General features: G+C 32.7%; 1 protein-coding gene and 1 long non-coding RNA gene across 38 annotated transcripts in view; one reads left to right on the top strand and one right to left on the bottom strand.

The window, feature by feature from the left end:
- LOC144582184 (uncharacterized) overlaps positions 1-27,577 on the bottom strand; it is a 1,185,294-nt gene that overhangs the window by 403,198 nt on the left and 754,519 nt on the right. For 32 of the 33 annotated variants that reach the window (XR_013534406.1, XR_013534408.1, XR_013534407.1 and 29 more), the window contains one exon: positions 2,303-2,395. Coding sequence is in view for 5 of the 33 variants with exons in the window: in XM_078369864.1 (XP_078225990.1) it covers positions 2,303-2,395 (93 nt within the window). In the remaining 28 variants the exon portion in view is untranslated. Of the gene's footprint in view, positions 1-2,302; positions 2,396-22,840; positions 22,921-24,779; positions 24,850-27,577 lie in introns of all 33 variants that reach the window. The other variant, XR_013534427.1, reaches the window with a different exon arrangement.
- Positions 96-26,399, top strand: LOC118153128 (uncharacterized). 5 transcript variants are annotated; one of them, XR_013534430.1, is made up of 5 exons: positions 96-375; positions 1,955-2,104; positions 24,052-24,166; positions 25,014-25,104; positions 25,997-26,394. It is a non-coding gene; the product is annotated as an uncharacterized LOC118153128 (long non-coding RNA). The 5 variants fall into 5 exon arrangements; XR_013534429.1 differs by having other exon boundaries at positions 24,052-25,104; positions 25,997-26,399; XR_004742406.3 differs by having other exon boundaries at positions 97-375; positions 25,014-26,399.

Raw genomic sequence — 27,577 nt, 5'->3', positions numbered from 1 at the left:
TATGTAATAAAAATAATATTTTTAATATTTTATCTCATTTTTATAACTTTATAGAGAAAGTGAGGCATCTAAATGGTAATAATTTTCAGTTTTATTTCACTGGAACCCATCAGAACATAAAGACTAGAAACAAAATATAGTACTATTACCCAGTAGAACTGTTGCTGAGCTACAGAGTGATGTCATCCCCTGGTAATTGTTACCCCACTGTTTAGTACCTAGTGATTGTTGCTTCCACCAAAATCTGGTGGGCTTTATTCCATGCCTAGCACATAAATGCCAGCGAAAAAGTGGAATAAGTAGATAAGTTTCAAGCTTCAAGGTCGTTTACATTCCAGTGAAAAAAGACAGGAAGCATGTACACAAGTAAATAATGTAAGTTCAGATAAAAATATTTTGAAAAAAATAAAATCAGCTATCACCATAGAGAATATAATAGTAGTAAGCAATAAAGTCATTTTTGAGAGGGTGATATTTGAGGTAAGACCATGATGGCAGATTTATAGCATATTCAAATGCATTCTACTATGGAAATAACTCCAGGGAGGGATAACATAAGAACTGATTAAAACCAGTCTCACTCAAAATAAACTTGTCCAATATTTGGACAGGGTTGTGGGTAGAGATGGCCAGAAATAAATGAAAACATTTCAAATATAGGTACAGATATCTAAAATTCTGACATATGGACAACTATGCTTGGGTCCTGAAGTAAGCCAGACCTGAATCTAAATTTCTTTCTGATGACATCAAAGAGGCCTTGGGCAAGTCACTTCATCTATCTCACAGGATCTACTTCACAGACTTGGATTCAAGGCTATGAGACAGTCGTATCCTTGTTACAATGTGAAAAACATTTTATTATAAAAATATAATTGATGGGTTTGCACATGCTTGCTCCACTGAAAATAATTAGAGGAATACAAAATGGAAAAATGATATGACTAACTTTTTGACAAAAGGCAAGTGATGAACAGGTTTTAGATTTTATATGGGAGTCAAAGGGAACTTCAGATCAGTTCTGAAAGTGGGAGCAGACTCCTCTTTCTATACAGACACCCCTCTGTTTTAGCTTTGGATATACATGCTATAGGGTCATACTCTTAGGTTTAATGGCTCTTCTTCACTGTGCCATTAAGAACATAGCAGATTCTCACAAATGCAAGCAACTCCCTGACAATTTCACTCATATTTGATAAAACCGTTGTGCTTTAGTTTTAACTAAAAACAAACAAACCCACCACCACCAACAAAAACTCTTCATTGTTTGAAAGATCTAATCTCCAAATCTCTTTCCAGTTAGATTACATGTGTTTGGATTAAGAAAAAGCAGCTTGCCTTGCTTTTGCAATACCATGTAACACCATAAATTCTAGCTACTTTATATTCTGCCTCATGTATCTTTAACATAGCCTATAGCTAAGCTTCAGTTGTAAGATCACTGTAGCTAATGAAAATATATGACTTGGAAAAAGTTTTAGTAATCGCATTCATCTGCTGTTCTGGGATATACGGAAAATAGCATTTTTTTTTTAACCTTAAACAATTAAGAAAATCTGATTTGCAAGTTACTTATGAAAAAGGAGATGCTATATTAAAGGGTTTCTTTAAAAATAATATGTAATACCATTGGCAATGCCATCAAAACATCCTTGTCAATATCTTCCTAAACTACTACATTCTTACCTTTCCACTAGACTGAAATGAAAGTTTGCAAAATACCAACTAACAGTAAGGAATTATTTGAATCTTCTTACATAATTACTCAGTAGCAATTATAAATAAAGCAGGACTCTGGGGGATAGAAAGATAAATAAGTACTTGAAAGGAGTTGACAATCTAAGTAAGAAGGCAGAAAAATGATGCAGGAAGAGCAAGCTTGTTTGTGATCTTAGAAAATCAGTTAGAAAAACTACTGCTGTACTAATTTATTTACCTGTTTCATTCCCTCTAGTGGAGAGAATGAAATCACCAGAGACTCGGGTCCTTCAGCTTTAAAGTATCTCAGAACTTGTACAGTGACTCTAGTCAATAGCTTAAATCCAAGCTGAAAAGACTTGTTAAGGCCTCTATCTTCTCCACCTCTCTGGTAGACTTCCAACAGGTGAGTCATTAAAATGGTCATGCATTCTCTATCGCTTAAAACCAGTGGAGTAGCTGCAGGACTACTTCAGAGATCCTGGGTCCCCCACCCCGCAACACACACACACATACACACACATACCTTGGCCTTCTCCACAAGTTACATAACTGCAGAGGCCATGGCAAACACCTTTAACTCAATTTCTCATTTCACACTTACTTTCATCTTGAAGTAGGTAACAACTGGGTAGCTTCTTTGAATAAAAGGAGCGTGAGGTGTGGATCAGAAGTTGTATTAATGACATGACTGCAGCTGAAAAAAAAACAAAAAAAGGAAATAATTGCTTACTGATACTTTTAAAATTTTAATTTCAATTTTTTAAAAAAATAATTATTTCAATTTTAAAATTTTTGTTTCAATTTTATTCAATTAGCAAAACAGCAGCCGTTTTAAATGGACAACCTGAGTTTTGACAAATGTATATATCTAGTCAACTATTATAACACCAAAGTGTCGAATATTTCCATATTTGATTACTTATTTTATACTTAGGATACACACTACCAGTTAGACTGTAGAGTGAAAGGTGTATACATTTTTTAAGCTTTCTATATATGTTGCCAAACTATCTTCCAGAAAGTTCCAGAACAGGACAATTAGTCCTGTTCTTAATTGTGTATGAGAATGCTAAATTTAGATAAGAAGTCATTGCTTTATTGGCATTTGTCTTGTCCTTTCCAATAAAAACTAAATTTTGATAAAAATGAATGAAAAGAGCTTTTAAAATTATTTCTTTACATGGACAATTAATACCTGTGAATCATTAGAAAAGTGGAACCCTTAGGAGCAAATTGAAAGCATGTTGGGAATGTAAACTACTGTTATGTTTTTAAAAACCTGGTTATTTAATACAAAAGTTTTAACTTATTCTTTCAAAAACAGAAAAACTCTCATTGAGATAGCATTTAGGTATTAGAACCTTTCTCTTATAGTAATGCTATTCAAAAGGCAGTCCATGAGCAAGTAATATTAGCATCCCTGGAAACTTGTTAGAAATGCAAATTCTTAACCCCATTTCTGGCCTCTTGAATCAGAAATGTTGGGCTTTGGCCCCCCTCAATCTGTGTTTTAACAAATACTCTAGTTGATTCTAATGCAAATTCAAGTTTGAAAAGGACCATTTTGTAGGATATTCCATATATACAAAAAAATTAAAACTCCTTTCAACACTTAGTAGTAAACCCAGCCCTCAACAATCACCAAGTATTTTTTCAGTCTTTCCTTTAAGAACTGAGATCCAGGTCTCTTATCTATCTATATTCTTTTTATATTTAAATCCTTTTTATATTTAAAAATATATGACTGCTATGTGTAAAATTCTGAATTTGGAGCTATGGCATATATAAGGAAGTAATAAATCATGATCCCTGATTTCAAATAACTTATAATTTGGTTGAGTAGGAATAATAACTAACCACACAGTCTCCGTTGGTAAGTGTGAAATTTGAGTGATACAGTTAAGAGGCCATATAGGTATCAGAGAAGACAGAGATCACTGAGGGTTTTGGAGAACAGGTTTGGGCTTCTTTGAAAAGAAGCAACTTGGGGTGTGGATCAGAAGTTGTATAGGTTTTACATAAGCTGAAGCAGGAAGTGACTTCTGTTGAGAAGAAAGCCAAATTGAATGAACTAAGTTTTAGGGAGTGTGTAGCTATAGCTGTTTGGCTGTGCTAGAAACTGCAAGGAGGTGTTTACTTGGTGTGGTGAAGGAAGGCTGAGTCAGAAGGTTATTGGAAAGTCACATCAATTTCCTGCGCATTTGTGAAATATGCAGTTCTTAAAAGTGGTTCTGAGCTCAGTAGAAAATAAGAACCCTATGGTAGAATGGTTTGGCCAGACAAATCAAATTACAAGCTTCATATTAAAATAAAACCAAGTCACTTCAGCAATCTCTATCAAGTAAAGGTAGACTTGAACTACAAGACTATTCTTGAAACTCTGAAATTTCATCTCAAAATAACAAAACTTTAAAAATTGCATGTTTATTACAAAGACAGTTTTAGTCAATGCTGTGACGTGTTATTTTATAAAAGCTGTATTACAACCTTATTTTGTGCAACTAACATCCAAGTATTTAATAATAAGGTAGTTTAATAAAACTCAAAACCCTTTTGACTGCGCTTGTGGGACATTAGGCGAGGTGAATAAAAAATGAGATTCAATAACTCACATAAACCAAATTTGGCATAATTATCTTATACATTATTAGAATGCTGTTGTTTTTAAAACAGAAATTACAATGAAATTAAAACTATATGCAGGAAGATCCTGGAGAGTCTAATAAAATACCTAAGAATGCCTGCTTTACTAGTAAGAGAAGATGATATTTGTATACATAGGAACCTGATAAAGATTTTCAACATCAAGGCAGATCAATCTCAGTGGTCTATTGTAAATAGCTGTAAATTTACAGTGTTTGGAAACAAATAACTTGCTGGAATAGAAAGTGCTGCATTCAGTGCTATGTTCTACAAACTCTCTCTCTCATGTGTATGATATCTGCATCTAAAGGAAAGGATAATATAGAGGTGGAAACAGCTTAAAAATAAGTGTTTTCACATTTAAGTATACTGAGTTTATTAAACTGGTATATAAGATTTATGATGAAGTATAAACAGTGCCAGGAATTGTAAGCATTTATAGTGCATTCTACACTTCGTAATGATTGTTTGGGGGCTGCTGGTACAGTTTAATATTTAGATAGTTCCCTTAAACTAAGAGGCTCAAAACACCCAGGTAACTTCAATCTGTAATAGTAATTTCTGGAGGAACAAAAAAAAGACCTGCAACATTACAATCACTACCTTGTAAATTAGGGATTATTTAAAACAAAGCATGTGGCTTTGTCTATGCACAGTCCAAGTGTGACCACAAAGCATTCAACTGGGCTTCGCAGTCTTGACTGATGCTTTATTGAAGTGGTCATTGTGAAAACACAATGTTGCTTTTAGATGATCATTTGTGGGCCTCCCTCAATCAAAACCACTTTGCTTTTAATAGAGATTTGAACTAACAGAGTTTCTAAAGGTTTCTTTGAAAACCTTCCTATTACTTATCTCTATAAATAATAACAGTATTTATAACAGCTCTCTCTGAGCTATTACCTCATTTTCCTGTCTAATAATGTGACATCTGACATTTATTCGAAAAGGAAAGTAACCAAGAACTAATCTGTTGTAAACCAAAGCACTTGAACAACTTTGCAAATATGTGGTATTATGTAACAATTTCCTAATACCTTCTCTCCATGTAGTACCTATTTTCACACAGGGTAAACAAAATTTAGCTCTAAATTATTTCTGTTATCTTCATTATAACTTCCACTAAAAGCAATTTCCATTTCACTGTTATCTCGTAGTTATACATTAAGACTTCAGTTAGAAAATAGTAGTTAAGATTATAGCTTTTACAAATGAAACTTTAAAAATTAGAACTAAGTTACTATATTCAAATATAGAATAACTACAAAAATATTTATAGCTACTATATACTACAATGTAATTGACACTGCTTGGTCTTTATAAGTCAAGCGCATATAATCACATAGTACATAGGATCAAAATATAAAAAACTTCATAGATAACTTCTACAGATATGCATTTTTTTCATTGTATGACTGTGCAGATTAACGCTTGCCTATATTAACTAAAATAAGTTCCAAATTTCAGTTTATTTTTAATCACATCTATTAGTACAAAAGGTTAAATTCAAATAGTTCTATTTGCATCAACAACGTGTATATTTATAACCAATTACACATATAATTGTAATGGTGACTTTGCAAGTAGTATTACAACCTTCATTAGTCACTGACATATGATTTCACCTGTAACCCTAATAAATCTTGAGCCTATATAGTCCAGCCAATTCATGCAGTCATATTCAGCAGACCACAGTATAACTCCGAAACAGAAATTGAAAGGAAGCTTAAACTTTAATGATTTTTTCAATTAACTTTGAAGGAGATCTAATCTACAATTCATATCCATCAATAAATCTAAAGCAAATCCAAAAGCTTACTCTAACCATTTGTAGATACTTTGGAGAATCTTTCTCCAGCCATATCCTATGCTGCATTTTCTACCATGTTTGGGGCCCCCATTAAATAGATTGATTTAGCCCCTTCCTCTAATTTATTACCCTTTTTTTCAGAGTTCTACCTATCTGACTCTCTACACACTTTTCTAATTTTGTATAATGCAAGATCTGGAAACTGGGCTAACAAAAACTCTCCTTCAGGGTGTAGATGATTAGATAAGTTGAGGAACCTTCATATTTTATTTTCCTTTGCTTCCTTTCTTACTCACCCACATTCCTTCCCAGCTTGTGAGTACAGCAGCAATTAAAGGACACATGCTTAAGGGCAATATGGTGCACACAGAGGGTCAACATCATTTCACTCTTGATTTTTACCTATCATAGCTATATTTTTTACTAATTTAGCTAATCAGCCACATCGTTATTTTAAAAGCATATAATAAATGTGCTCACTAAACTCTTGAAATCATATGCTCTCTTAATCTGCATTTGCTTCCTTCAATTTTGCCTTTCAAATAAGAAATAATGTTGAATTTCTATAGTCTTAATTTATATAAAAATCTATATGCCTGTTATATAAATTCATATGGCAATTAAAATCATGTGAATTAAAATAATAAATATGTATAAAGGATGAATAAGTACATGAAGAAAAAATATTGCAGTAGAAATGACTTTAAAATCATATTCTAGAGAATATTTTGAGGAAAAAATTGAGTGGATTAAAATTACAGTTGATAGTGAAAATTGATGGCCCTGAAATAGAGAAAATGAATATTTATGAAGTAATTACAAATAATTAATATTACTTAGAAGATATCATTAGGAAGTTCTTATGACATTATAATAGCCTCCAAAGTATCATAGATAGATGAATGGATTACTACCTCCAAAGTAAACTTTCACTCCATAACTTGTATTTCCAGTACCACAAATTATAAAATACTGTGGCTTCTTTGGAAGACCTAATAGCTTCTGTATCTATCAATTTCCTTCCATATTAAATATTCTCAAGGAAAAATAACCAAACTTAATCTGTTTTTTTTTTTTTAAGAGAAGAGCTAACCACTTCACCAGTTGACCTAATTTCTCATCAAATCTATACTATGGTAGAGAAAATAAAATGTTGTCTTTTATTTGCTATGCATCAGACTATTACTCTAAAATAGCCTTAATATTAACTTAAAATATTTAAATGAAGATATAATTTATTAAAGTACAGAATCACATGTTAAAGAAAGTCTAAACAGAATGTGTAAATACGTAGATCTATTCAATAGTGCATGATATTTTATACAAACTAGGCTTTGATTACATTGTGCTAAGTGAATAAGTGAATGAAAAATCAAATATGAAAAAATTCACTTCAAAACAGATATGGTTTAGTTTTTTCTTATTCACCACATGTTTTTAAGATTACTATTCATGGCAATTCCATTTTTTCAACTACAGATAATTTATTTACTTTAATATTCATTATTTTGACAAATATTGGTGACTTTTATGTCCTATCCCAAGTTCTAATTTTTAAAGAACAAGATGTATAATATATGCTTTGTTTCAAAATTTATCTTTATGTGAAAATAAATAAAAGATGCTCTACCTCCCTCAGATATTTCTACTAACTCCATCCTCACTTTAAAGATAATTCGAACTTTCAGATCAATGATCTTCAACCAGTGGCCTGTAACTCTGAGTGGCAAGACATATGAAGAGTACAAGAATGTATATGGAAGTAAAGTTACATACCCTGGCTCAAGTTGTATATACACATGTGCACACATACATATACAAACACACGAATCACTTAAGCATTTTATGGTGAGTCAAAGGATAAATTATTTAATCAAATGAATTTAAAATACTGTGTGGCATATAGAACACCACCTGGCATATAGGACACATAAAAATATTAGCTAATATTATTTTTCATTACTATTTAAAGCACCTTACAAACATTGGAATGGAAATGCTGAATATTGAACATATGGATAATATCTGAACATATGAAGAACATTTCTGGGAAACTTTCATTTTAAGAACATAAAATTTTAATTTTATCTTATCTGTTTATTCATGGTGAAAAAAAATTCATAGTGAAAAAACCCAAACATACAACCTAAGTCATTTCTGTTAAGCCAAGTATTATTAATTTATTTTTTCTGTTCTGTTCATTTCCTACCTGAATCATTAATATTCTACTTGAGAAACTTAGTAAAATGTTTATAGTAGCCTTTTAATTGAAAAATTACAAAAAAAAAAAAAACGGACATGTGATAATAAATTTCCAATATATTGTCCAACTAAGTGGTCTGAAGCCTCAGTAAGTAACAAATAAAACAAACAAACAAAAAACAATGCTACAGATTTCTAATAAGTAAACCTTATTTGGAAAGAGAAGGATTTTGGAGAACCATATTGTATTATCAAATCCAATATCACCTTCATTTCTAATACCTTCTATGGAAGGGTTCAATTCATAATTCAGATGTTTTCTGCCACAGAAAAATGTCCAAGTAAAATTGACATACCTTGAAATAATACTTTAATACATTTTAGTGTTTGGGAATATTAAAATGAAGAATACAGGGAAGTAAAGAATATCCCACTTGAAAGAAATAAAGGGTAACTGTAAAAAATTATATAGGCTATTTAGTTACTCAAGGAATAATATCTTTCAAATAAAGTTGAGGCCTCCAGTATTCTTATACCAAATTCTGTTTTTCTTCATTCTCTTTTAAAATGAACCACTATTAAAAACTTGAACTCTAGATAGTCCACATTTTAATATTTTGCTATATATATATATAAATTATATATAAATTTCCCTTTACCACTTATTGTAAATTTTATATACATTTTATCATTCAATTTAAATATACTATTCCCTTTGTTACTTTATTAACCAATGAGTAATTTTTAACAAAATTTAAAAACGGAGGTTTTTATTTGATCTTTTATTTGTTTTTCTGTTGTTGTTGGCTTATTTTGCAATTATATTTCAGTAGAAAAAATTGGCTTATAAATAAATCTATTGAGAATTACTTTTTGACCTAGCAAGTGATCACTGCCTTTTATAAATGTTTATGTAGCATTCAAAAGAATGTATATACACTATTTATTAAGTACAGAATAAACCCAACATGTTAAGTACTTTTGTGAATTAACTTTAGAAGTTTTGTCATACTTCAATATTTATCTTCAGATATTGGTACCTTTAAATTATTTCCTTTATACAGATGATTATTATCAATGATGTCTATAAGGTGACTTCCCTTAGGGAGGTGAGCTAGACTTCCATATTCTGCTTACGAATGAGGAGTGCACTGTGTATATATAGCAAATTCTATCCTATCCATCTGTATCAGCTAACACTAATTTCATCAATGAAAAGCCATTTCTAACATCCATAATGCTAATTAGCAAGCCATCACTTTCACCAATGAAAACTCATTTCCAACATTCATTATGATAATTAATACAGCCGCTGGTATTGATAGGAGTCAGAGATTTTTAGTAGCACTTTTAGTAGCCTCTTCGGGAATGTGAGCTTTAGATTGAAGGTTCTATAACCACCACTAGGTGGGAATTTCTGATATAACAACTGACTGGAGCCCCTGGGGTATATATTATGAGCAACATATCTATTTACACTGAACTGTGCATGATGAAATAATTTAACATCTGTGATAGATAAATCATAAATATCAAAATGTGTTTATAGTTCAAATCATCTATATCCTTTCTTACTTGGGATGTTATTGGTCCATCCTTTAAAAAAATAGATTTCATTTTTCAGAGGAATTTTAGGTTCACAGCAACATTGAGCACAAGGTACAGAGATTTCTTATAGGCTCTCTGCTCCCACACATGCATGGCCTCCTCACTAGCAACATCCCTGCTCGAGTGGAATATTTGTTACAATCAATGAACCTATAGCACATGATTATCACCCATAGTCCCTATTTTACATGAGAGTTCACTCTTGGTGTTGTATATTATGGGTCTGAAAAATTGATCTATGCTTTCATGACAGAATACTCAATTTACTAAACATATGGATTTGTCTGATTCCCCTTGTATTTTTTATCAGTATTTGTTTCATATATTTCAAAATTATTTTATTAGCTATATAGCATACAGGTGATTTTTTATATTATCTTGGTGAATTGTTGATTTGTAGTTACTGACTGGTTTTTTAATATAATAATAGTTCTGCCTTAAAAACTTGTGTTATCCAATATTAATTTTGCTACAACAGCATTGTTTGGGCCAGTGTTGCTATCTTTATATTTTTAATATTTCCTTGCCATTTTAAGTGGGTTTCTTGCATATGAAAAAAATACATATTCAATCTTTTTGTCAGTCATTTTTGTCTTTCATGTATTTTGGTCAGTGATGTATAAAGGATCATTCCAAGACTCACATTGTTGGTTTTTGTTTATTTTGCTTTTTCTCTGCTTCTTCTCTTCTACCTCTTCCCCTTTTATTTCATTTTCTGACCAATAATACTTTCCCAATTCTTCTTTTGTTTTTCTCCTACTAATATGAAAGCTGTAGAGTACAGACCCATTCTTTTAGTGTCCCCTAAATTTCTAAGAATATATTTTCTCTAACCATTTCTGAGTTTGTGTAACATTTTAGTGCTATTCTCCATACACCTCAACTATTTAATGTGGATAACAGTTTCTTCACTTCCATACTATTGATATTTCAGACCAGATAATTCTTTGTTGTAGGGGGCTGTTTTGTGCACTGTAGATGTTTAGCCACATACCCAACCTATGTCTACTACATGCCACGGCCTCTGTCCAAGTGTGACAAAAGTGTCTCCAGACATTGTCAAATGTCCCATGGAGGGCAAAATTATCCCCCATTGACTATCACCGATTTAGAGGATAAAGAAGACTTACATAGCTCTTACTTTGCTAATTTTAAATGACAAGAAAAAAGGTAGAATTTGCAAGCTAATATATACCTAACCATCTTGTATAATTAGCCTCTTAATTAACAGCAAGAGGAATTAAAAACCAACCATATGTCTAAGTCTTTAGAATTACAGTTCTTGCAAAGTTGTTTGATCACCACTTATTTTCATATCTTCATAAAACTTCAGTTAAAGAGCCAAGTAAAAGTGAAATAAGGTTTTTACCTTTGATTTCTTTCCCTAAAAGTATCTGTGTGTCTACAAAGACTTAGACAGCCACTGGGGCCAAGCCAGGATTCCCGTAGTGAAACAATTGACTTGGCATCACATTGACAACATATAAACAACAGTTTGTCAACAGGCTTCACATTAGTGACAGAACATTTTTTGGCAAAACAGAGGCATCCTTCTGGGCACCATGGCAAAAACAGCTACTAGCTTTCATTCAGGACTCCTCTGTATGTAGTACCAAATTAATTAAAAGATTACAACTGTGACACTTCTTTCAAAAAGATTTTTTTAAAAATAAAATACAGCAGAGAAGAATTTCTGCTGTAAAAATTTGCCTCTAGCAGTTTATTCAAAGTTGTTATAGACCTATAAACTCTGGCTAGCTGTTAAAGGTTTTATGTTTTTTTTTGTTTTGATCCTATATTTTTTTAAGTTAAAACTAACATTATGAAAGTTACTTGATAACCTAATTTGGGAAACATAAGTATTTTCCCCAAATGATGTTGGCAATACTATAAATTATTCTGTTTTCAAAGTTAGTTTGTGGAAGATAAAATGAGAAATAAGAAGGCAATACTATACATTTATGAAAACATTATTTTAAATAATTAATTTTAAATAAAGTATAAATTATACTCAACAGAAGTCAAAGAAGAGGAGGAGCTGAGGACCATGAGAACTTTAAAGTGCTCAAAAAAAATTCTTCTGAGCTTGAACAAATAATCACTTTTGTAGCACTCAGACCATTTAATAAATGTAAAAGTCATTTACCCAGTTAGGAATATAAACCCCTGTGCATATATCTGTGGCTGAAAATTACTTAAAAAAGAGAGAGATGGACTCTACTCAACCTCCCTATTCTCAGTTAAGGAACAGTGTGTAGACAATTTTGAAAATTTTACTAAAGGCCCATCCTTGTACTCCTTTCAAACAAAGGCCAAAAGTTGGAAACTGATAGCGTTTCTTAAGAAGACCCATAAAAGTAAATGTTAGTAAGTTGAAATGACTAGACATAAAACTCACTAAAAACTATCCAAAAAGTGATTTTAACATTCCTGCTGAGATTTACTTGTCATTTGAATATAATAATATTTTTATATTTTTAAAAAATTTTGCTTTGTTTTGTTTTTAAGATAGAGTCTGGCTCTGTCGCCCAGGTTGGAGTGCAGTGGCACAATCTCAGCCCCCTCCAACCTATGGCTGGCTCCTAGGTTCAAGTGATTCTCATGCCTCAACTTCACAAGTAGCTGGCTAATTTTTGTATTTTTAGTAGAGATGGGGTTTCACCATATTGGCCATGCTGGTCTCAAACTCTTGGCCTCCAGTGATCCGCCCATCTTGGCCTCGCAAAGTACTGGGACTAGAGGAGTGAGCAACAGTGCCCAGCTGACAATATTTAAAATATTTTTGTACTCTGATTAGTCATTTTTCTGAAGTTTGTAATTTAAATAGCATCTGTGCCCTGTGAACATACATTCTAAGTCATTTAGGGTAATATTTAGTTTTTAAATATTTTTTTCAACAGTTCTGTGCCCTAGTCTATGCCATCTTTGGGTTAGGTGTAAGATATAAAGGCAAAATGTAGTTTCTGCTCTCCAGGAATGTGTGGTCTGTCAGAAAAGATCAGCACATTTTCCCATTTACCAATAGTTGCATTACAAAAACGTCCCAGGAAACCATTTGACCAACCCACAAAGTTAGTTCTGTGCTTAGTCTGATAAGAGTGAGAGGACATTTGAGGCAAGGTTATTGCATTAGAAAAACTAGAGGTAGAAGCAACATGTTCTATGCAGGGACTTGCAGAGAGTAGAAGGAGATGAGGATAAAGAGAAAGGCAAGGCCTTATGAATGATGATGGGAAGTTCATACCTTATTCCACAGTGTTTGAGATATTCTTGAAGGGTTCTGAGAAAAGGAATGACAGGAATAGTATGGCATGTTAGAAATCTCATGGTTACAGCACTGTGGATGGGGCTATTTGAAGGGAGGGCATTCTGAGACAGTGACAAGATAGCATGCTTTCTCTATAATATAATGGAAGAAGGTATAGAAAAAGCCAAAGAACTGAGAAATAATTGAAAGGAAAGATAGACCAAACTTCGTGATTTAGTTAAAAGTAGAAAGTCAAGAAAAAATGTTTCTAAGATAAGTGTTCTTGTAGAATATATATAGTAACACAACTAGAGATGGCAAATATAGGGGAAGAAACTAAGTTTGTTTTGGATAGTCAACAATTAACAAATATTTTGTTGAATGTCTACTATGTCCCAGGCACAGTTCAAGAGCTACTAATACCACAAAACAGACAAACATACCTGCAATCATAGAGCTTAAATGTACTCAGAAATAAAAAAAGGTAAATATGTAAAATTTTTGCATGTTAAACAGTGATACATAATAAGAAAGAGATAAGCAGAGAAAAAGATATGCATTGTGAAGGTTGAAATTTTAGATAATTTGGGCAAGGAAAAGGTCTATTAAAATGACTTTTGATAATGACGGATGGAGAGAAAAGCAATAGTCATCAATACTTATCAAAAAATGAAAATTACAGAAAATAAATTTTTATTTGTAGTTAAAATGGTAAGTCAGTAAAAATGATAATTGCTTTGCAAACTAATAGATATAAATGAGTAACATTTATTTTTAAGGTATTTTCCTTATTTTATTTTTACTCACTTATTCATTTAGCTAAATTGCTTTGAAAGACTTTTATGTATACCACATCATAAGCTGTGTGAGGAACATTTTTATATTGTTATTGCTTTTATTTTTAAAAATATATATAATATAAAATAAATTTGATGCATTTACTAATATAATTTCCATTTTGATGTTCTCCATTTCATAGTATGAAACCACACTTCCATCTAGTTCCATTTTCTTTCCACCAGGACTTGCTTTACGTTTCTTATAATGAGAATCTGCTAGGACACGTTCTTTCAGCTATTATATTTCTGGATAAGTATTCTGCCTTCATTTTGAAGTAGTTTCAGTGTATAAGATTCTAGATTGACAATTTATTCTCCCAAGTATTTTAGAGATTGCTTGATTGTCTTCTCACTTCCCTTGTTTCCAGCAAACTATCTGCCACCATCCTCATTTTTGTTTTTCTTCCTATGTTGCCTTAAAGGTTTTATCTTTATCAATAGTTTTGAGCAATTTAATGGTGATGTGCCTTAGTACAATTTTCTTCACATTGGTTGAGCCTAGGTTTCATTGAGTGTATTGGATTTGTGAATTTTTATCAAATTTGGAGATTTTGTTACCATTATGTCAAAATAATTTTGGTGTTCTCTTCCTCTCTTTCAGAAAGTATACATATGCCAATTAGACAGCTATATATGTATTACAGAATATTATGTGGGACATAATTCTCTTTTTAAGTTATTTTTAGATAAGTATAGATTCACAGGAATTTGCCAGCATAGTTCAGAGAGGTCTCATGTGCCTTTCATCCCGTTTTCCAGACGGTTACCATTTAAATAATTATAGCACAGAATCAAAGCCAAGAGACTGACTTGGTACAATGTACATCCATTATTCTATCTCATTTTATCACATGTATATATTTGTGTAATGCCACCACATCTAAGAACTATTCCATTCACACAAAAGTCTCCTTTGTGCTATCTCTTTATACTTGCATCCAACATCTCTAACCATTCCTAAGCCCTAGTGACCTTTATTTTGCTTTTCATCTTCTATAGTAGTGTTGTCATTTAGAGAGAGTTATACAAATAAAATTAAATAGCAAATGACCATGAGAGTAACTTTTTTTCACTCAACAATCTTGTGATTCATCCAAGATTTGTGTGTATTTTTTGCTAAGTGGTGCTTCAGGAAAAGATAAACCACAATCTAACCATACATTTACTGAAAGACATTCTAGCAACTTACAGTTTTGATATTACAAGTAAACTGCTAGGAACAATCATGCCCAGATTTTGTGTGGAAATAAATTTTAATTCATCTACAATAAATGCTCAGAAATGCAATGTTTGAATTGTAAGGTAATGATATATTTAGTTTTTAAAAGAAACTGCCAAATAATCTTATACAGTGACTGTACCTTTTCATATTCCCACAGAATTGTATGAGACCCGTTTCTCCACATCCTTACAAGATATTGATATTGTCATTTTGAGGTCTTAAGTTGCACTTCCATAAAGGATAGTGATTGTCTTCTCATCTTTTGCAGAGCAATAGTTTTTAATTTTGATGGAGTCTAATTCATCTAATTTTTGTTTTATAGATTATACTTTTGGTGTCATGTCTAAGAACTCTTCATTAAGCCCTAAACAACAGACCTACGTTTTCTCTAAAGGTTTTATAGTTTTACAATTGACATTTAAGTCTAAGGTCTATTTTAGGTTAGTTTTATATAAGGTCTGAGACTTATGTAGGAGTTTATTTTTGCCCATGGATAGCCAATTGCTCTAGCCCAATTTAATAATAATAAGAAGAATCATCATCATCATCATCCTTCCTCAGTTGAATTGCTTTTAAAACTTTCTTAACAATGAGTTGGCTATAATTGTGGAGGACTATCGTGGGGTCCTCTACTCGGTCTTTATTACTGTAGCCATATAAAAAGTTTTGAAATCAGGTAGAATGATTTTTTTCTACACTATTCTACTTTTTTGTAATTTAGGTATTCTAATTTCAAAGCTTTTCCACATGAAATTTGGAATACTCTTGTCTGTATTTACAAAAATCTTGTCTGCATTTTGATGGGAAATGTGAATCTTTCAATCCACATGCAAGTCTTCCCATTTATTTTGATCTTTAATTTCTTAAAAGTTTTATGGTTTTCAACATATAAGATCTGTACTTGTTTTATTACATTTACACTTTAGATTTTCAGGGGTTGCTTTTGACTGCTTATAAATGGTACGGTATTTTAAATTTCAGTGTTCACGTGTTCATTGCTAGCGCATACAAATATAATTTATTTTTGTATATTTATTCTGCACCCTGCCACCTTGTTAAACTTACTTATTAGTTCTAGGAGTTATATGGGTTTTTATTTTCTATTTTGAAGATTCATTGGGATTTTTAAATGTGGAACAACAGGTAATCTGCAAAATAAGAACACTTTTATCTCTTTGTTTCTGTACACATGACAATTTATTTTTTTTGCCTTACTGCACTAGCTAAAACTTAAGTACTGTGGAAAGAGTGATTATCTTTGCCTTGATCCCATTCATGGGAAGAAAGTAATCAGTCTTTTATCATTCAGTAAAATGGTTTTTTACACGCTGTTAATTAGGTTTTTTATTTTTTTGTTTGTTTTATTTTTTGTTTGTTTCTATTATTTTTGTAGCTATAGGGTTTTTGTAGATGCTCTTAATTAGGTTTAGGATGTTCTCTATTCCTACTTTACTTAGTTTTTATCATAAAACAGGACAATTTTTTTGCATAAATTGAGATCATGTATTCTTTTCCTGAGCCTGTTATTGTGTTAGCTTGCAATTATCAAATTTTGAACCAGTCCTCAATCACTAAATTCCTAAAATACACAAATCCACTAGAATAAAATACCTTGTTCATGATACATAATTTGTTTTATATGGTGCTGATTTCTATTTGATGATACTTTGTTAAAATAATTTCATCTGCATTTCATAAGGAATGTTGGTCTGTAGCTTCATTTTTTTTAATATTGTCTTTGTCTAGTTATACCTAGTGAAATAGTAATCAGTTTTTGGAAGGAGACATAATACATTCCCTTTTTTGTATATTCTTCAAGAGATAGTATAAAATTAGTGTTAATTCTTCTTTAAAGAATTTGGTAGAATTTTCCAGTGAAACTATCTGGGCCTGGAGATCTATATTGAGGAAAGTATTTAACTGATAATTTAATATTATTAATAGTTATAAAACTATTCAGATTTTCTATTTCATTTTGGGTGAGTTATGGTAGATTTTGTTTTTTAAAAACTTGCTTCATTACAAGTTGTCAAATTTATTTGTTTAAAGTTATTTTTAATATTCTCTTATTACCCTTTTGATATGTGAAGGTCTGTAATGATATATATCATGTTTTATTTCTGATGGCAGTAATTTATGTCCTCCTTTTTATCATTATATATCAGTCTTGCTAAGATATATTAATTTTATTGATACTTTCAAAGAAACAACATTTTGTGTCATTGATTTTTCTGTATTGTTTTTTCTGTTTTCAAATTTGTTGATTTCTGCCCTTATTCATATGATTTCCTTCCTTTTGCCTGCTTTGTGCTTATTTTGTTTCTATTTTTAGGTTTCTAATCTTAGGAACTAAGATTATTGATTTAAGGCCTTTCCTGTTTTTGAAAGTACGTGTTTAGTGCTATAAACTTCCCTCTCTACTGTTTTAGTTGTGTTCTACCATTTTTTATGTTGTACTTTCATTTTCTCTAGCTTCCTGCCCTAGCTCATCTTCTGTATGCCTATGCCATTGAAAATCCAGAAATAATTTCATGCATTTATGGTCAATAGACTTTTGATAGAAGTGCCAAAAACACACAGTGGGGGTAAGGACAATGTTTTCAATAAATGGTGTTGAAACTAATGAAAATCCACAATCAGAATAATGAAATTAGACCCTTTATACAAAACAAACTCAGAATGAATTAAAGACTCAAACATAAGACCTGCAACTGCAAAACTATTGAAAAAAATAAGAGAAAATATCTCCACAGCATTGTTGCAAGTAATGATGTTTTTGGATATGTGAATCTGAAAGCACAAGCAAAAAAAGTAAAAATAGATAAATGGGATTGCAACAAACTCAAAAGTTCTTGCTCAGCCAAGAAAACAGAAATGAAGAGACAACTGATGGAATGAGGTAAAATATTTATAAACTATACATTTGATAACTTGTTATAATTCAAAATATATAAAAAACTCAACTCACTAGCAAGAAAACAAATAATCCAATTTTAAAAATGGCTAAGGATCTGAATAGACATTTCTCAAAAGAAGACATACAAATGGACAACAAGTAGATGGGGAAAAAATGCCCAATATCAATAGTCATCCAATAAATGTAAGTTAGAATGGCTGTTATGAGAAGGACAAAAGATATGTATTGATGAGGACATGGAGATAAGGGAACTCTTATACAATACTGGTAGAAATTTAAATTAGTATAGACATTATGGAAAAATGTGTGGAAGTTCCTCGAAAATTTTTAAAAAGTAGAACTGACATATGATCCAGCAAACCCAGTGCTTGGTATACATCCAAAGGAAATGAGCTTAGTTTGTTGAAGGTGTCTCTGCATTCCCTTGTTTATTGAAGCATTATTCACAAGAGCCAAGATATGAAATCAACCTCAGTGTCCAGCAATAGATGAACAGATAAAGAAGATGTGATATAGGTAGATAAGATTATAGATAGATAGACAAAGATGTTATGTATCTTTTTACTCTATCCAACAGATAAAGAAGATGTAATAAATGTATCACATTGTATTATATATTATATTGTTATACACACACACACACACACACACACACACACACACACACACAAAATACCATTCAATCTTATAAAAGAAGAAAATCCTGTCATTTGAAACGACATGGGTGAGCCTGGAGGACATTATATTAAGTGAAATAAGCCAGGCAGAGAAGGACAAATACTGTATGATCTCACTGACATGTAGAATCTAAAACAGTCTAATACATAGAAACAGAGAGTAGAATGGTGGTTATGGGGGACGGGGAGAGGGACGGAGGGTGGGTTAGGGAGATGCTGGTCAAAGGATACCATCCATCCAAATTTCAAGTAGATCAGAGGAGTAAGTCCAAGTAATCTGTTGGGGTTAATAACAATGTATTGCATTCTTACAAATTGCTGATAGAGTAGATTTTAAATGTTCCTGTTACCAAAAAAATGATAAACCTGTGAGGTAATGCATATGTTAATTAGCTCAATTTAGCCATTCCACAAATATATATATTTCAAAACATGAAACATATATATTTCAGAACATGTACATAATAGTCAACGTTTGTCAGTTAAAGTAAAAACTTTGGAGAATAACCAGAGATTATTACTAAAATAAATTTTGAATTATGACTCTAGCAATATGTAGCTAAGAAAAATACTTAAAAGCAAAGGGAAAATGTAGAAAGGCAGTGGTGTGAAGCAGCAGACCAAGTTTGGGAAAGATGAGATTTTTCACTATGGATCCGTTGATAACATGTCAGATATGGGTGCACAACGCAAAGCTGAAAGAAATAAGAGAGAGAAAGAGCTTTTTCTGTCATTAAGGAAAATTTGGATTTCATTCTGTTGGTAGTACGAAGCCACCTAAGAATTCAACAGAGAGCAGGACGTATCACACATGCTCCTTAGGAAGACTGTGTTTGGGAATCAAACAGATCAATTTAAAAAATTTAAGTACCCAGAATAAATTTATTGTATAATAAATAAAATGATTTAAATAGATTAAAAGTATGTCCATGAAATATTAATACATCCATGGAACACAAAAGAAAATCAATCAGATAACTGACCACAAAAAAATGTTAAATCCAATTAAAGAGTAGAAATTTTAAAGGTTAAAATCTTTCATCATAAATACTGTGACTATAAATAATTTTAAAACATTGAGCAAAAAAGTAAAATTTTAAAAAACCATGCAATATGATACTTAAAAATGTAGAGCTGTCATATGAAAAATGTTACATGTTGTGCCCTGAATACTTTCTCCAATCTAATGTTTTTAAACTTGTATGCCTTGGTTTTATGATCATGTTTTTGTGGCTTAATACTGTGGCAGCTGACACAATAAGGGGTTTAGATAAGATAATTCATGCTATCTTAAAAAAAGAAGAAAAAGAAAAATCTATATGCTACTTACTATTCATTACTATGTCTGCATTTAAATAAAAATAATATTTAATAAATGCTTATTATGCTGTGAAAAAATTCTATCCTTATTTGGGTTGTGTTAGTTTGGGTTTAAATTTTAATATCTATCAAATTCCCTTTTGTATTCCCTGATAGCCTAAACAGATGCTTAAATCATATTTATTGTAATTAACCTACTTAGTTTCCTTTGTTTTTGATTCTTTATTATTAATAATTCCTCTCTACAGCCTACGTTTTCTACTAAATCTATTCATTGGCAGCATGCACAGATAATCTTGGTCTTTGAAAACTGTCTTGCATTACCAAACAAAAAAATAATTTGATTGATTCTCTGCAGCAAGGTTTTCAAAATACTTCAAAGTCATATTATATGATTTTAATCAATTCAGTGAAAGGTTAATATTTTGAAATATAAAGGCTCTCTCTGTATTTCAACTATTATTTTGAATAACGGATACCCATTTCAAACAAAATGCATTTCAAAATCATAGCAATTGTTAATAATATTCTTCTAAAAGAAATTTATGTTAGAATTATAACACAGAAAAAAATTAAAAATCCAATATAACACAAGCTGAGGCATACATAAGTGTGAAAACTAAAGAACCAATTATTTAAGCATATTAAGAATTAAAAATGAGAATATCCATAATTGTTTTTATGCACAAATTTAAAGTATACTAAACTGGCTTACTGATGACATTATTTTAGAACTTGGTGATTAAAGACCTAAAAGTGGTCATTAGAAATTAATTTCATGCCATCGTCTCTGGAGAGAGCATTATAAACAGGTATGCCTCCTCTACTACACTGACTCATTCAAAAATACATTTATTATGCATCTATGATGTTTGAAAGGACAATGGCCAAGAGACTTTGGTGTTTAGGTGAATGGGTAGTAGTTAGGATTAAAAAGGTGAGAAGACACGTGCCCTCAAAGTGAAAAGTATGGCCACTTACTAGTGACAACACAAAGCACACGTACTACAAATGAAGAAAGCAGCCATATTACCTGTTGTTAAATGCGTTTCTTAAAATATAATTAAATAGTTTAAATTTTAGTAGAAAAGTTTTATAAATTTCTACGAATATTTTCACCATCTATTTCCTATGCAGCGTTTAAAGATTTAGATGGTTCTAATTTCCCACAGTAAATATCTTTTATTAAAAACCATTTAAATACCTATGGTCATATTGAAACGGGAAAGGTTCCCTTGTCCCTGTTGCAGGAAGTGCGATGTGGCTGTGGCTTGCTTCTTCAGTGCCCTGCTGCTCAAACTTCTAGGTAGCATACAGACGGACAGGCTGTGGGGCTCTGACCCCACTGCAGTGTCTAGGGATGAAAGTTTACAGCTCCTGAGACCCCCAGTGGGCGTGTGCTTCCGGGTGCTCTTTTAGTTGCCTTCTACAGGTGGTTTGTCTTAGTCCACTCAATTAGACCCAATTGGACCCTCTATCTTCTGGCAAGGACAGAAGGCTTTCTGTATCCTGGGTTCTTGCCTTGGTGTGCTGGGAAGAATCGGATTCACATGTGGGATTGGGGAATGAGTGCAAAATTTTATTGAGTGGAAGTTGCTCTCAGCTGATGCAGGAGCCATAAGGAAGATGGTTTTCCCCTGGAGTTGGGACGCTCTGTGGCAATCAAAGGCCTGCCGGCACTCAGGTGCCTGTCAGTGTGTTCTTCTGCCAGTGTGCTTACGTCTTCTACTGCCGATGGGCTTTTCTGGAGGTTTAGCCGCCTGTGTGTCTGCCCGCTAGCGTGTTGGGTTTTTATAGGCCCAGGTGGTCTTAGGAAATACATTTGGGCAGGAAATGTTTGTCCTCACCTAGGTATCTGGGGATGGAACCCTAGCCAGGGACCCGCCTTTCTCTCCAGCACTTTCCTTCCCCTGTTCCATATCATGACCATGCTCTTCCTTTGCCAGCATTCCCGTATCAATATAACAGGCACCAACTAATAAATCTTCAATTATTATTGGCTCCATTTGTCTGACAGTCCATTTTAAAAATCGAATAATAATTCCTTTACTTACACACACACACACACACAAAACTGAAGAGAGAAAAATCAAGCAATAGTTTTCTTAAAGAAAGTAGTTTCAGTTAAGTAATCTAACATTATGTACTTAAAAATAGATATATTTTGAAAGTTGAATTCATCTGATGGGCAACTATCTACTACAGTTAAGACTTTTTCATCAGTAGAGAGTTTACCAGATAGTGAACTTTATTGGCTAACTACTGTTTGCAAACTCCAGCTTTAACATATTTGTTAACTCATCCCTCTATTATATGTTTATAAGTAGTTTTACAATATAAAAAAAAGAAAACCTCTTTCTAAAGCACTATAAAATGCTATTTTTTTTTAAAAAAGGATACATTTTATATGGTATATAAGTTGTTTCCCAAGAAGAATATGGTAGTGTTTAAGGACAGTGATAGACCTACTCTGATAAGGTCTGTTAGTTTTTTAGGGTAAGAACTTTTCAAGTGGGATTTTCCGGTCAAAATACATTTTCCATACTATAAACAGTGACTGAAAATAAACACACATTTTTCTGAGAGGTAATTTTACATTTTGCCACATATTTGTCATAACATTCCACCTTAAAATAATATTTCTGAATTCTTACCTTAACTGACCCATTAACAGTCTTCCTCCCCAATTTCATGCTTCAGTGTGATCACTAACAAAACAGTCGACATTTCTTAGCTGGAAGGTAATAGCATTTCTGAATGACCCGAAATCCTCTGGAATTGTATTCTACCTGATTTTCAAGGCTGTTTAATCCATTTGTATGCTCCAAATTTTCCATTTGAATTTGCATCAAGTCATGTAATATCAGTTTCTTCTGTGTCACCTGATGTAGCAATAACTTTATATAATGTGACACTGTGTAATGTATAGTTTAAAAATCCCTTTTTTTCTACTGGAGTGGGATATATCCAATGCTGCATCTGTCCTACACCACTGATCTACTTAATGGGTATAACTACAAAAAAAAAATATCTAGCTACTTCTGTGCATTTCAGTATAACGATTACACACTTGTCTTTCTAATTAACCATACCACTTTGTACCGTAAACATGTTTCTTATATCATATTACAAAGAAGCTAAATATTAAAACAATAATAAATTTCCCTTTCCCCCTTCCACCCATGGGGGTTGTCAGGTTGGAATGCAAGAAAACAATATCACTTTGTATTACTGAATTTTGTTTAAATATTCATTTGAGAAGTGAATACCAGAAAGGGAGCATTATTTCTGGATGAAATTTAGCAGGCAAAGGATAGTGAATTCTGTCTCAAAGACCAGACTTCATGTCATATTCTAGATTGTGGGTCTGCAAACAATGACCTGCAAAACAAATCTAGCCTACAGTCTGTATTTATGATTTATTGGAACACAGCTATACCCATTCTTTTTCATATGTCATTCTTTTTCATATTGGCTGCTCTTAAGCTACAAAGGCAATACTACTCACTAGTTGCCACAAATACTATCTGTCCCAAAATGCTCAAAGATATTCTACCTGGCCCTTTAAAAATTACTGATCTCTATTCTAGAATTTTTGTGAACTGTGAGCTATTTGTTTCATGATGTTAAAAAAGACATAATCACACAAATTCTCTGCAAGGATGACATAATTTTTAAAAGCAAATAAACATAGTGAAATGCTAAATGAAACTAGTTCTCTTGCAAGCTCCAGAAATACACTCATATCTCATAGCTGAGGGAGCTTTTGTCTCTTATTTAAGTACTTAGTTTTTGTTTTGTATTTAGGTATGTTTCTAATGCTTATTATTTGATTTCTTATCTCCATTGCTTCTTATATGGAAAGCAAGGATTTGGAAAGAGCAGTGTACCGACTTCTAAGGAGAGTTGGCATCTTAAAGAAAACCTCTTAATTAGTGAGTTTCTCTAAGAGAAGAATAAAAGACTGTCTAGTACACTAAGTAAGTAACTAAATACTAACAAACTAATCACCTACTCTGGGTTAGATTCTGTAAGACCATCTGAAACCAACTGACTTTCTGTTGCTATAGGAATATCCTTGCACTGTATTACTCAACCACATTTGGAGGGAAATTCCCATACTTCTCTTTGAGAAAAAAAAAAAAAACTTTCTAAAGAGTTTTATAGACTACAGCATGGTGCTAGACTAGGCAAACATAGAGGGAGATGAAAGGCTCGTTAAGAGCAGCCTACATTGAGGATTACAGAAACGTCTTCCCCAAAAGACGATAATGAACAGACCCAATGGATGAGACCTTTACCAGTGGAAGTCTGATGTAATAAGGAGTCTGTCAGCATCCAGGAACTGTGCATAATTTGATGTGCAAATAAACATTTCCCTTCCTATCTTCTGATAACGTTTAAGTGCTATTTAAGGTTTTCCTTTGAGGAAGAGATATCCGTTGATAGCAGAAGAAATAATGAGCCAAATATACTGAGACTTCCTGGCAACCAGTCTGACTGAATGGGTAGCCATTCTGATATGTACCTGTGTGTACGTGTTGGAAGGAGGTGCAGTAAACAATTAAATATCACCCTCTGACTGTTACTAACCTGAAACACTCTTTGAATTCTTCCTCCACCCACACCTCTCTCTTTCCCTTGAGACACTTCCGGTTTGAGTCTGATTATAGGAGATAGAATCCATTGTCAATAATACACTTTGATTAGTTAATACGTTGTTTAAATTGCAATAAGAAGTGAATTGCTCATATACTTGTACAAACTGTCACTGTGTGTATACAGTAATCTAATGTATTCTGCAATTTTTCCTTGTGAAATTAACAGGGCCTGGGGAAAATTCAGTTATTAAACTTGAATTTGCATTTGAGACATACAGAACACTAAAGAATCTCAATTTATACGTGAAGTTAACAAGGTACAGAGTGTATGCATTAAATTCCCTTTCTGTTTCTGCCATCTCTGTTATATTACTTTAATATGGACATAGTAATAGATATATAACAAAAGTGCTACGTACATCAATACAGTCCTGAGACCAATCTCTTTGTGTAGTTTTATCAAATTTAAATGACATACTTAAAAAGAGTGTCTTCTGAGTATCCTACCAGATATATAAGGCACTATATTAAAAAAAGAAAGTCACCATGAAAGAATCTGTTCAGGGGTATTCTTCAAGTGCACTCTACATGCATAACATGAGGCTGAAGAAGCTCTCAGAAAACTCAGTTTTTTTCTACAAGAAGCATCTTGAATTTTAAACCTTCTAAATGTTGCTTTCAGGAATAGCAGCTCTCAGAGGTAACCTAATCAGCCCTTTTACCTAAAATATGTAAGATAATTTGACCTCTAGAATCTGAGAACTTTGAAAACTGCACTAGTTTGCATGAATTTCCAAGAAACAAAATTTCTTCATTGTCAAAAATGTTCAATTAGAAAAATATATCCACCTCCTACATCCTTTTAAAATCCTGTATATGCATCATATTTATATTTTTCATCAAAATAGCAAAAGGGCAGAATAAATTCTATCCCACCCAATTGTATCATGGGACAGATACTCTCTGTGTTTGCAGTTTCCTGGGAGCTAGACACTGAGAAGCATAACAACTGTGCAGAAAAAAAAAAAAGTGGCATTTAGTGCTTTCCTTCTGGGAAAGACAAGGAAAAGTTCAAGAACCACTCCCATGTGGCAGAGACTGAAATGCAGAATCTACAGAACACATCTGAAAATGCTCTTTGCTCTATGTAGGCTTATACATACTGCATCTAACACTAAATAGAATGTCATTTTTCTGTTTTACATTTAGTGTGGGCAAGAGAGCATGAGTGGAGCACACCCAGTGGTACTACAAGATGCACTGGCTGCCTTGATAGTTAACCTGACACTCAGCTCCCTAAGGTACCATCAGGGAATCACACAGGCACCAAGCACTGTAATTGTCATTTTTACTGACAACTGATTGAAGTACTATTATATTCCGGAGTAGCATTGACAAAAACATTGAATTATTTGTAATAAGAACATAATTTTAATTTAAATTATTTTTTAAAATTTTAACAAAATTGAAATGAGCTTTTAAAAACTGTATAGTTTCAGTATTTCTATGTTTGTCCGGTAAACTATTTATAAGTGAGATAATCAAATGAGATAATTAATTTAAACCATCTTTTCTTTTTTTTTTTTTTAAATACCATGAATTTTATTTTATTTTATTTATTTTTTTTTTTAAATTTTTTATTGGATTATAGGTTTTGGGGTACATGAGCAGAGCATGCAAGACAGTTGCGTAGGTACACACATGGCAGTGTGCTTTGCTTTTCTTCTCCCCTTCACCCACATTTGGCATTTCTCCCCAGGCTATCCCTCCCCACCTCCCCCTCCCACTGGCCCTCCCCTTTTCCCCCCAATAGACCCCACTGTTTAGTACTCCCCTTTCTGTGTCCATGTGTTCTCATTTTTCATCACCCACCTATGAGTGAGAATATGCGGTGTTTCATTTTCTGTTCTTGTGTCAGTTTGCTGAGGATGATGTTTTCCAGATTCATCCATGTCCCTACAAACGACACGAACTCATCATTTCTGATTGCTGCATAATATTCCATGGTGTATATGTGCCACATTTTTCCAATCCAGTCTATTATTAATGGGCATTTGGGTTGATTCCAGGTCTTTGCTATTGTAAACAGTGCTGCAATGAACATTCGTGTACATGTGTCCTTATAGTAGAACGATTTATAGTCTTTTGGATATATACCCAGTAATGGGATTGCTGGGTCAAATGGAATTTCTATTTCTAACGCCTTGAGGAATCGCCACACTGTCTTCCACAATGGTTGAACTAATTTACACTCCCACCAACAGTGTAAAAGTGTTCCTTTTTCTCCACATCCTCTCCAGCATCTGTTGTCTCCAGATTTTTTAATGATCGCCATTCTAACTGGCGTGAGATGGTATCTCAATGTGGTTTTGATTTGCATCTCTCTGATGACCAGTGACGATGAGCATTTTTTCATATGATTGTTGGCCTCATATATGTCTTCTTTCGTAAAGTATCTGTTCATATCCTTTGCCCACTTTTGAATGGGCTTGTTTGTTTTTTTCCTGTAAATCTGCTTGAGTTGTTTGTAAATTCTGGATATCAGCCCTTTGTCAGATGGGTAGACCGCGAAAATTTTTTCCCATTCTGTTGGTTGCCGATCCACTCTAGTGACTGTTTCTTTTGCCGTGCAGAAGCTGTGGAGTTTCATTAGGTCCCATTTGTCTATTTTGGCTTTTGTTGCCAATGCTCTTGGTGTTTTGTTCATGAAGTCCTTGCCTACTCCTATGTCCTGGATAGTTTTGCCTAGATTTCCTTCTAGGGTTTTTATGGTGCCAGGTCTTATGTTTA

Source organism: Callithrix jacchus, chromosome 4, assembly GCF_049354715.1.
Source record: "Callithrix jacchus isolate 240 chromosome 4, calJac240_pri, whole genome shotgun sequence".
NCBI classification, from domain to species: domain Eukaryota; kingdom Metazoa; phylum Chordata; class Mammalia; order Primates; family Cebidae; genus Callithrix; species Callithrix jacchus.
This window is presented reverse-complemented; position numbering and strand designations above follow the sequence as displayed.